The sequence below is a fragment of the Podarcis gaigeae genome (genome assembly GCF_964106915.1).
Source record: "Podarcis gaigeae genome assembly, chromosome: 2".
NCBI lineage: Eukaryota > Metazoa > Chordata > Lepidosauria > Squamata > Lacertidae > Podarcis > Podarcis gaigeae.
In genome coordinates this window covers 80,387,902-80,399,969 of record NC_139679.1, presented here as the reverse complement: position 1 = coordinate 80,399,969, position 12,068 = coordinate 80,387,902, and the positions used below count along the sequence as shown (strand labels likewise).

The following is a 12,068-nucleotide window of genomic DNA, read 5'->3' as shown; positions in this document are numbered from 1 at the left end:
ATCATCAGTCTGTCGCAGCTGCTGCACTCGTTTTATGACTATCCGAATAAGAAGGGTTACATACAAAGTCTAGCCATAGCTATCCATGCTCTTCTAGTGACCCATTTAGACTATGGTATGGGACTGCCCTTGAAGATTGCCCAGAATTTTCAAGATTGCTGCTGTTGATACAATTTTAACTGGAATGGGATGGTGAGAACATATATCACCAGTTTTGCTGGCTGCTGGTTCACTACTAAGCATGGTTCAAAGTGCTGATGTTCAAATATAAAGTCTTCTCTGGCTAAGGGCCAAACCTGGATCCTGTATTCCATGGTTTTGAAGAAGTGTTGCCATATTTCAAAAAGTTGAGATTTTTTTAAAAAACACACAAAAAACCCATTGAATTCTGAAAATTCTGCCTCTACGCTATTTTCAATGGACAAATCCTGATATGTCTGGGAAATTCTGGACATATGGCAGCCCTAAACTTGTCTCTGTTAACAGAGGTCAGCCAAATGTATAGGAATATAGAAAGCTGCCTTATATCTAGGCCTCAGGTGGCAAAATTGGTTTGTGCATCTGGCTGGTAGCTAGAAGGCTGGTGGTCTGAGCCCACCCAGGGAAGGCTGTGAGTAGGATTCCTTCATTCCAGGGGATTGGACTAGATGACCCTCTGTGTCCCTTCAAACTCTACAGTTCTATGACTCTAAGGCAGACCACCAGTCCATCTTGCTCAATATTATGTATTCCAATCCGTGTCTATACCAGGATTTCAAACAGGGGACATTCCTAGCCCCAGGATTTGAACCTGGAACCTTGTGTATGCAAGGCTGATGTTCTACCACCAACCTTTTGTCCTCCTACCTTCGTCTACAAAACTTTAAAATGGGGTGATGGTCCTCCACTGTTGTGTTTTCTACACCCAATATTCTATTTAGCTATCATGACTGGCAGGACCCAGGTAAGTAGAATACAGATGAAGGATAGCTTTATGACTAGGTTTGAGTGTATAGAACTAACAGAAAGCATGATAGCTTGATAGGTTAGACTTACAGAACTCCCACTTTTTGAGGCACTGGCAACCTCTGCCTTCCTCTTTAAAAAACATATGGTTCAAGTCTATGGTTTAGAAAATTTGCTGGTGCTGTCACAAAACCTATCCAGTCTGTGTCAGCAAAAGTAATATCCACAAAACATCACCAGATACTTTTCAAATGATGCCAAAATTAGTCATCGTGGCTACCTTGGAGCCATGATTGTAATATAATGGAGGAAACTGAAAGAGTTGAATGACTTAGTTCTAGCGCTCAGAGCTATTTCAAGATCCTGTAAATGTGAGAGTGGTAATGGATGTTTTCAGTGCCAGAAAGTGCATCCATTTCTTCCTAGTGTACCACTTTATATTTCTCGGTGAACTTTAGATTCACTGAGATTTGCTAACACTTTATACCCAACTACATTTGCTGTTTTCCTTTTGTGCTATCCAGAAAAATAACTATGTGTTTACCTTGGTTAATGCAGTCACTCCAGAACTGCGCTACTATGTCTAAGTGGAAAAGCCATGTGTGTATCTTACACCCACCATGAACCAGACCCTCTGTGAGATACCCATCAGGCAGAGGCTTAGTTCACATAAATCCCCCCACTTTTTTGAGGGTCAAGAATAACATGAACCAGGCCCCTTGCACACTTAGGTATAGTTATTGTAGGCAGGCTGCTTCACTTGGGGGGCTGTGTGGCAGCAGGGAGGGCTTTACACTGTTCCTCCATCACATGGCAGTGCTGCTTAAGATTGAGTGTATACATACTGTGTGTATGAAAGAAACACCTTTTTAACATGCTGATGACAAAACAGTGCTGTAGCAAAGGTTTTCATGGTAAAGGCTAAACAAAATCACCCCCAAAATCAAATCAGATGCTGACATGCAGTCCTGTGCACAGCTTCCCTGTGTGGTGAGCCAGAAGGGTTACAGACCAGAGAGTGTCTCCCTGGGGCAGGAGTAGCCAATTTGGTACCCTCCAGTTGTCCATGGAGTACAGCTCCCATCATCCTTGACCATGCTGGCTGGGGTTGATGAGAGTGGTAGGCCAACAAAACATCTGAAGGGCACCAGGTTGGCTACACCTAGCCAAGGAAGAAAGCATCTCAAGGTACAGTACTGGAGTAAGAGGCTTGCCGCTGATTTCTTTGCCAGGAAGAGGCTATAAAGCAGGGGTCAGCAAACTTTTTCAGCAGGCGACTGGTCCACTGTCCCTCAGACCTTGTGGGGGGCCGGACTATATTTTTTTTGGGGGGGTGAACCAATTCCTATGCCCCACAAAAAATCCAGAGATGCATTTTAAATAAAAGGACACATTCTGCTCATGTAAAAACACCAGACAGGTCTCACAAATAACCCAGAGATGCATTTTAAAGAAAAGGACACATGCTACTCATGTAAAAACATGCTGATTCCCAGACTGTCCGTGGGCCAAATTTAGAAGGCGATTGGGCCAGATCTGGCCCCTGGGCCTTAGTTTGCCTACCCATGCTATAGAGACTTCCTGTTTAAGCTGGGGCTTTGTTTAGGCAACAATAGTCTATATTATGCCTGTCTAGTTCTGACTCTCAACTTGTTCTACTGCTCTGAATTCTCATCTCCGATCTTCTGCTTGACTTTTGGTTCCTGACCTCTACTCAGTGGCCAACTATGCCTCAACCTTGATGATTTCCTTCTCCATGTCTCCTCCTGCTCCTCCCCTGGAAACATCAAAGTAATGTCTGACATGATGTCATCATGCTATACCCCATTCCCCTCATGCTACATTGGATGCTGCTTGCAGGGGTAGGGACACTCACAGTGTTGTGACATGCCATCATGTATTTTATAATAGCACAGGTTCTTGAGGGGAATGAGAAGTACAGGACAAACAAGGCTGCTGCTGTGGTGGCAGGCAGTAAAATGTCCCAAACTATATCTAGTTCCAACCTTAGTTGGATACAAACCTGAATCTTTACTTTCCTTTACTTGTGTGTGTTGCTTTCCAGTAAGTTGTTAAGTGGCAACTTCCCAACTTTAACACCAGCCAGAAATACAGCCCATTTACTGTACAAATGAATGCATTTTATCTTTTTGGCACTAGGCTATTTGACCTAGTTCAGGATATTATTTTACCACAGTTTGGAACATATAAGGTCTCCGTCTGATTAGGGTGGCAATCGTGACTGATTAAGTCAGCATTGGCAACAAAACAAATGAGAAACACAAGCATGGGGACTCTCAGATTGGCAGGAAAGGGAGAGGCAGACGTCCCAATCTTTAGATCATGGATATGGTTTATTTTGGACAAGAGCCATTGTGATCTGATCTCAGTTCTCATCTTATCAGAGTGGGAACAGGAAGGGATCACTTTATGGCTTATTGTTAGTGTGAAGAAATGCAACGCAAAGTCAAGCCTCCAAAATAATCAGGGCTTCCTGGACGTTTTTCAGATATTAAATGTGGGTACAAATAAACATGGTAGTGTGCTTATTAAGAAATATGTTAATGCCATGATAAAGGTGACATAAAGTCTGACAGAAAATGAACCTGAACTGTGTCACATATTGGTCACTATTCACATCAGTGGCCTTAGCTTTCACTACTCTAAGGAAAATTAGATTACCGTGGATTACCACTGATGAATTATTTTTGCAGTTCCACAAAGTATTCTAGAGCACAGACTTATGTATATGCACTTTACTTTATTCAAATGCACTGGGTGGAGGTTACCTACAGCCGTATCAGTAACAGATCGTCATCAGTGCACAGTCATGTAGTAATAAGGCAACCTTTATCTCTTTTCTACTTTGCCACACTTCATATCACTAACAAAAGGGAATAGCCACCAGCTCATGGCTAGATGCTACTGATAACAGGGAGTTTTGTGTGTACTATGGTAAACCACTACGGCAAAATGGTCATTTTGATTGACACACTGTAGAGGCTAATCACAAAACATTGTAACCACTTAGAATTGTAACCATTTAGCTAATTTTAATTAACAAACAGCTCATGAACAGATCTGCATATCTGTCAGATAGATACTCCCTCTACACAGTTCATTAGACAATTGTGTTATATATTGAGAGGATATCCCATAATGCATAGAAATGCCACAACAGATAGTATGTTCCAAATTCAACAGTATGTGGAGATTGACTTAACTTTCTATAAGCATTGTGCTTGTCACTAGGTTTACTAGCAACATGTTTTTAAAAAGGCCATCATTTAGCATTTTGACTAGATATTTATAACCAGGTGAATAGTTTCTCAGACTGAACATCTCTAATGAAGATGTATAACTATAGATAGTACTGGCCAGATTCCATACAACAGTATGGTTAACCTATGGCTCCAACTCCCATCAGTCCCAGTCAGCATAAGCAGTGGTCAAGGGTAGATGGGACTTGTGGTCAAACCTCCAACCTCTGAAGGGCCACATATTAGCAACCTCTATGGAAAGACATAAGGCATGTATATCATGCCCAGGGACCAAATGTGCCCCACCATGCCTCACTATCCAGCCATCAGGACTCTGCCCAGGCCATAACCCCACTCATAGGCCATACTCTGCACCCTCCTCTGGTGGTTTTACTAGGATGATGTGTGAACTGGGCCACTGTGAACAATCTATGAAGGAAAGTAGAGTGGATAGGAATACAATAATGAAAGTTCTACAAAAACGAACAATTATTCATGGTTGTTTTTTAAAATATATATATAATGCAGACGTTAAACTTCTCACTCTGAGAAATAGTTCTAATAAAACAATAGGCCACAATGGAACAAAGACTTGACCATTGATTGAGGCCACTCACTGAGAATGAGTCGATAGTTTTGAAGATTAGAGCTATGTTTGACATCATACAAGGCAGGCAAAACCAATATTCTGCTCTAATTCTTTTGAAACATTTAATGTTATGAATACAAAATCTGATTTATCGGTTTTGAATACAAAATCTTACCTTCTGATAACTTGGGGGAAGTCTGAACAGAGTTAGGATCTATGTCCTCTTCAGATGTGTAATGATAAAGAGTCTGAGGCTGTTTTAAGGATATCCTATTGTTGTCTTCTTCCAGGGCAATGGGAGATGGTTGCGTTGGATTGAACTTGACCTTGGGGAACTTAATTTCCTCATTTTTCTCCTGCAAAGAGTTTAGCCCATGCGATTGAGTCATATTGGACTCTTGTAGGACCAAAAACCTGTTTTCTTTCTGCTTGTTGTCTTTCTTCATGTTTAGCTTGATTTTGAAGCGGGCATTTTCTTCTTGCTCATTCCTCTCCCTGTTGGCTGGCTTTCTCCTCTCCACATCTGCCATATTTCTGGGACTCTCAGTTGTAACCACAGCTTGTTCCTTCCGAACGCTGTTAGCAATGGTTGTTCGATGATGCCTTTGCCGTGCTTTGGGGGTTGATACTGTGCTTGTCGTATAAATACTTTCCTCACTCTTTTCAGTGGCGCGACTAGTTTCAGGGTAGTGCAGAACACGAGCAACTGTGGTCGCGGGTGGCAAAGCTTCTGTCGTTGAAGCAGGGTGAGTTAATGACGGAGGAGTAACACTGCTGCTTGCAAGGTAATCATAATCCTCACTTTGCTCTTGGCCCATGCTCTCTTGCTCTGTATGAGCCGAATAACTGTAGAACTTCTTAGGTGGCTCTACCTGAGTGGTGTCTCCTTCTGGTGCCTCCTGGTCATAACTGTAGGAATCATCATAGTGCCGTTCTGGTTCGGTGTCCCCGGTATCGGATGGGCTATGAGGGTTTAATGTGGATTCGTTACAGTCCGGGAGCAGGTAGCACATGAGATCCCCTCCCGAATTGGGGCAGTGGCAAACCTTGCACGGAGGCATGTGGAACGTGTGTCCTGCCGCGTATTTCTGCTCTTCATGGAGGCAGCCGATTCTTCCGCACTGAGGGCACCCGTCTGCAGGCAGCACGGCATCGATGCAGTTGGGCGGAAGGTCTGGACAGAGCATAAACTGGCAGCTGATTTTGCCGCCCCCTTTGGGACAGGAGCATTCTGTGCTTCCAAAGTCGACATAGTAAGACTGCCCTTCGGGGACCTTGCCGTTGATAAAACCGACATTCACACAGTCATAGTACTGATAGCCTTCACAGGTGCAGCCATGCTGGAGACAAGAGGCGCAGCACTCGTCCGGCTCAAGCACTTCCTCAATGCAATTTTCCAGCTGCTTACACTCCACACCTGTGCAATCCTTCTGAGCTTTGGAGATGCCAATCCAAATAAGCAGCAAGAGGGCTGTGTTCAGCGAGCAGAAATGTAGCACTCGGTGCCTATCCATAATCTTCCAAAACAAGTGCGGCAAAAATCCAGCCTTTTATTGGGTTCGTTCTTTCTCTCTCGTGGGTTTCCCCCCTTTGGAATTTCTGCTCACTCAGCTCCTGGTCAGAAATATTTCCCTGGATTCTGTTTTGCAACTAGAGCCTAGGTTTATGAAAGAGAACTTTGTTAAAGGCTATACTCTGCACATATCCTGTTAGACATTAGAGATAGTTTTAAAATGGGATAAAATTCCAACATCTGGAAAGCTACATATAAAATTAATCATAATATCGTCCAAGCGCTATAGACACCCAACTCCAAGATGCATGTTTTTCATTTCTCTGTCTTTTGCCTCCCCTCTCTATCCCTTAAAAAAAAGAAACAAGAAAGTGGCCTTTTTATCTATTCATAAAATATACACATAGTAAAATAAAAAGCAATATTTTGAAAACATTTGGTATTTATTTATTTATTTTAGAAGCCTTGGTTTTTAAAAGAATAATAGTTGGCAGACAAATACACAGTTCTTTCTTCTTCAGATTTAACTTTCCTATATTTGATCATGGAATATATTTATTGTGTCTGTAATTTTGCTTTTGTATACTGTATTTTACTTTGTGGAAACTGCCTTATGTGTGAAGGCTTTTGTCCTGGAAGGCTGCCTGTGTGTGTATCAGTCTGAAGCAGTTTCTCAAGTTGATACACACACACACATTAAATTTCAAATTAAACTTCAGATGGGGCATTAAACTTCAAATGGGGGAGGGGTGAACATACTATATTTTGATCCCTTTGGAATCTGAATTTGACAGTCAAAATGGTCTCAGTTTGGCAATTCTAGCATGAGTCCCTGTCCCTGATCCAAACTAACTTGATGGCAGCAACTCCTCACAGCTGGACCTTCACTAGGCCCTAAATGCTGTGACAGACATGAACCAGAAGGCCCTAGGGACACCAGGAGGCACAGAAAATGTAGAGAATCTGGGAATCTGACCAGCCATTTCCAAAATGAAGGACCACACATATCTGCTCTTGGGTCCCTGAAGCACAGATTCACACAAAGCGGCAAAACGTCCTTGCAGGTTATTAACAGGATTTTTATTTGAAGTGCATATGCAAAACAAGGTACAGAGCAATAAGTTTGCAATCTGCACCCCCTAGTCAGGGTGTGCCCCCTTTATATAGATTTGCAGAATAGAATACCACCTGATCTCTTGTAAACCGAAAGTTATGGCAACTTCCTATGTCCTTACATGGGCTTGCCCCCCCCCCATTCCTTCCTGCACCAGCCTCTCCACGCCATGAACCTCAACACGTATTCACATGTAAAACATGTGATTTATACTAGTGGCAATAAAATGGGGCTTTGTCTTCTGCTTTACTTACTCCTCCCTTTCAACTCGCCTCCTTGTCTTCAGTCTCCCCCTGTCTGGGGCCAGAATGAAAGATCCATCTAGCCTTGCTCTTATCTCTCACCCGCCTAGGCCTAGACATTCCTGAGATAGGCCTATTTTTCACTGTAACATCTAAGCAACAGAAAAAACCCTATCCTTCTGGCTGGTGTAGAAAAACCTCCCCTTTTGGGATAAATAGAACAATATTGTAATATGCCCCTTCACCCCTTCACCATGATTTCTTGGGGCCCTAACCCCAACTGTGTATGCCCCTCACCAACATAGTCCTTGTCACCAATACTGTTATGATGGAAGAAGATATAGGAGGAGTCCCTCAGGCCCATCATTCTTATATTAATTGACAACAAAGCCCTTAACAACTTGGGTTTCAGGATACCTTAAGGACCACTTGATTCCTTAGTTCCCTGTTAGTAGCCGTAGCCCCCCCCCCCCCCCACACACACACACCATTGCACAGACATGCAACTCATATCCACCAGGAACCATGCATCCATTATTATGGGCCCAGTGCTGAGGAACTCCTTCCTGGCTGAGTTAAGATAGACCACCTCTTAGTTGAACTTCTGGCACTTGGTCGGAGACCTTTGTATTTCAAAAGGCACCTCAAGTAAGTTTTTATGGTTTATTTTAACTGATTTTATCTATATTGCATCTTTTGCAAACTTACTGTACGCTGCTTATAGAGTATGGAATTTGGCTGCATATTAACTGTTGAAATGAAATCAACAATAATTCTCCCAGTGGCATCACTTAGAGCACAGTGAACTCCAGTCCTAGAAAGGGATGATTGTAGTGTGTGAGATGGTGTGCCACTGCTGCACTGGAGCTCAGCAGGAAAGGTATTAAGTAGAGAAATGAAAATTCATAGTAGCAAAGATGTAAAAGCATCTGCCACAACCCAGGAGGACGATACAGGAATGGTACCCCACTTCCCATACCACAACTGTAATGGGCTCACCCCAAAAACGATGTTTTCCACCGTGAAAACTAATCATTTTTCTTGAGTCTATTCAGAATCTTACTGGGAGAAGTTCAGCAACCATACGTTGTGTTTATAAATATATTTGATATTATGAGTTCCTGCACTAATGGGAAAGGAAAGTAACTACAGCCCTAGAAATGAAACAACAGTGTCACAATGTGTTCCCAGAGCAGCTCAAAACAAGGAGAAACAGGGAGATGAGGGTTGTCCGTACTGACTATGAATTCCAAACAAGAGCTCCTGGAGCTCACAACATCTGGAACTCAATTGCAAGAAAAGCCAGCCTCCTTTAGGTGTTACAGTCTTACCATAGACAGCAGAAGCAGGAGTTAACTGCAGAACTGCTTCCCCTGATTCACCATAAATTTTGAACTACTTCTTCAAGCAGTTTGCATTAGTCTTTCTTTTTTTTTACCTTAAAAATACTGAATTCACCACAGCAGTATTCATCATTCGATGAAATAAGTCCAGGTTGCATTCATCATTTCAAACCCTGCTCCATCATATTGCCAGAAAGAGCTGTTGTCTTTTTCAGCAACTTGACCAGCAATACAACATTATGAAATAAGGTTTCGGGCACGCAATCCATTTAATAGAATCATAGAATTGTAGAGTTGGAAGGGTCATCCAGCCCAACTCCCTGCAATGCAGGAATCTCAACAAAAGCATCCACGGCAGATGGGCATCCCCCTCTGCTTTTAAACCTCCAAGAAGTGTTATGTGTTGCAAGGCTTGTGACCTGGGTGGCCTCTTCTGGACGGGGTTGTACACCCAATGGAAAGGGCAAGTCTGTAGCTTGTAGGGTGCTCACAGGACATGGAGATGAGTCAGGGTGGGAAGATTAGGAGTTGCCAGTATACTGCTTCTCGCACATAATTCTTCTCTCTCCTATACATACCCATCTATCTTCTTTAAACCATCCTCCTTCTCCCTACAGAATCCATGCAGCCTCTCCATCCTGGCCTGTGCCCTTCCCCAATCCTATCACACCACACACCCCAAAAGCCACCCATCCCTGCATCCTATTTCCCAAAGTGCCTAGCCAGATGCCTCTGGGGAATCCCAGAAGACACACAGGCAACAAGACGTAGAGCCATGCTGGTCTACAGGGCTGATTCCCCTCCCCCTGCTTCTCTTTCTTTTAATATGTGTTTCTAATCTGTTTTTTATTTTTAATTAGCTGCAGATTTTTTGTATATATTCATTCTTTGGTTTTATTGTTACATTGTTTTCTTGTTAATTATATGTGGATTTTCTTGGTGTCAACCTCATCATTTTACAGAAAGGGTGGAGTAGGAATGTAATAAGTAGATCTGGAACTTATTCTAAGGGTTTGACTCAAATAAAACGAAGAAGAAAATAAAAATGGAAACGCCAAAACCTTGTAACAATACGTTGTAATTTTGCTATGAGCCATGTTTTCCACTGTTGTATAGAAAGGCAACAGCTGAAAGTATGCTTGGAATTAAAATACAATACGTTTGAGAAAGAAAGTAGGCACACTGACCACTTGGGCTGCCTCAACATGTTCATCCAACATCAGTGCAAAGTCTGATGCTTCCCCTTTCACTATCAGTTTTTGCTTCTGTTTATCTGAACGTGCAAGATATCTTGGGGAAGGTCATTACTCCACTGCAACACTGGAGCTAGAACTGAACAGACTTACAAATTCTTACAGTATTTCCTGCTTTTCTCATTTTCAACAATCCATAATAGGAGTAAGTAATTCTGACTCTGATTTGCACAGACTCTTTGGTGCAAGTGCCCACATTCTAATGGCCATCTTATTTAATTATTCAAATAATACTGGTGAACAAAAACTGTTCCATGAAGCCTAAGGGCAAGAGGATTCCCTCTTCATAAACATTTCCTGAGTTGTATGAATATACGGTGATTATATGAAACATGTCTTTAGGATTTAAATTATGTCAATTTATGCCATTTTTTGCCCTCACACTATGCTTGCTATTCCTGCTTAGAATCTTCTGCTGTCTTTGGTTTCAGGAGTCTAATTCTGATCCATCACAAGCAAGCAGTTTATCCTATACATTATGCAGGATAATTACTGCATAATTATTGCAGTTGCTAGTTGTTCGTTCATGTTCTGAAAAGCACTTCAGTTACCTCTGACAGTGTGGTTTGGTAAAAAACACCAAGAATATTCTCACACTAATTTTTGACGAGCTCACACATTTCCAGATTGTGAGGGTGTAAAAGGAAGCACTTATCTAATGGTTGGCACAGACCTTCTGAAGTTGTAGGTTTTATATATTTTGAACATGATTCCCTATTACTTCTTTTTGTTCAAAACATGTTTTCATACTGATCTGGCCCACCTCAATTACCTTTGTGCTTTGAAATTTTGAGATGGCTTTTTGTACCAAAGTCAAATGAAACTAGCACGTTTTGCAAATTCTAGGACGGTAAAGGTACCCCTGATCATTAGGTCCAGTCGTGGCCGACTCTGAGGTTGCGGCGCTCATCTCACTTTATTGGCCGAGGGAGCTGGTGTACAGCTTCCGGGTCATGTGGCCAGCATGACGAAGCCGCTTCTGGCAAACCAGAACAGTGCACAGAAATGCCGTTTACCTTCCCGCCAGAGCGGTACCTATTTATCTACTTGCACTTTTGACGTGCTTTTGAACTGCTAGGTTGGCAGGAGCAGGGACTGAGCAACAGGAGCTCACCCTGTCATGGGGATTCGAACTGCCGACCTTCTGATCGGCAAGTCCTAGGCTCTGTGGTTTAACCCACAGCGCCACCCGCGTCCCTATGGCGGTAAAAACAGAGAATATGATACTTGTGTTATACACTATTGTCAGGGGTTCAGGAGCAGAGACACAGGAGATGGAGCAAATGGAGAGCGAGGAGGAGGAATCCGAGGGGGGTGTAGGCAGTGACTGTGGTCAGAGAGATTCCACGAGTCTCTCCAGCGAATCGGAAGATTCACAGAAAGGAGCACCGATGGCCAGGGCAAGGGGGGTGCCAAGGGGGAAACCCCAGAAGGAAGGGGCCAGCGGGGACTCCCTGAGCAGCAGTTGGAAATCAGGACCAGCTTCCCCACCAGAGCGCAGTGGGGGGGGGAGTCCCAGGCATCGGGACCAGTGTTCTCACCACCAGAGAGAGGAGATGAGTCAGGATTGACCACGCCTCCATCGGAGAGCGGGGAAACGGTCAAGAGGAAAGTCACAGGCTGGGTGCGCACGCCAAGTTCAAATGTACAGGCGAGCGGCACAGCAGGTAGCCCGGATAGGGAGCCAGGTCCTAAAGCCCGCCGGAAGGAAGGGCAAGACTCAGGGGGGTCAGCGTCAGAAGAGTCCAGGAAGGAGGAAACCCCAGGGGGCAGAAGGACCCAGAGGAGGAAGGAACAGCGCAGGAGGTG

The 12,068-nt window shown here is 43.4% G+C and overlaps 1 protein-coding gene across 1 annotated transcript in view; it reads right to left on the bottom strand.

The window, feature by feature from the left end:
• The window catches only part of FBLN2 (fibulin 2), a 123,885-nt gene that overhangs the window by 91,976 nt on the left and 19,841 nt on the right, over window positions 1-12,068 (bottom strand). Inside the window, 3 exon segments of the mRNA XM_083726994.1 lie at window positions 4,970-6,342; window positions 6,344-6,413; window positions 6,416-6,451. Of these exon segments, the coding sequence (XP_083583120.1) occupies window positions 4,970-6,342; window positions 6,344-6,413; window positions 6,416-6,451 (1,479 nt within the window).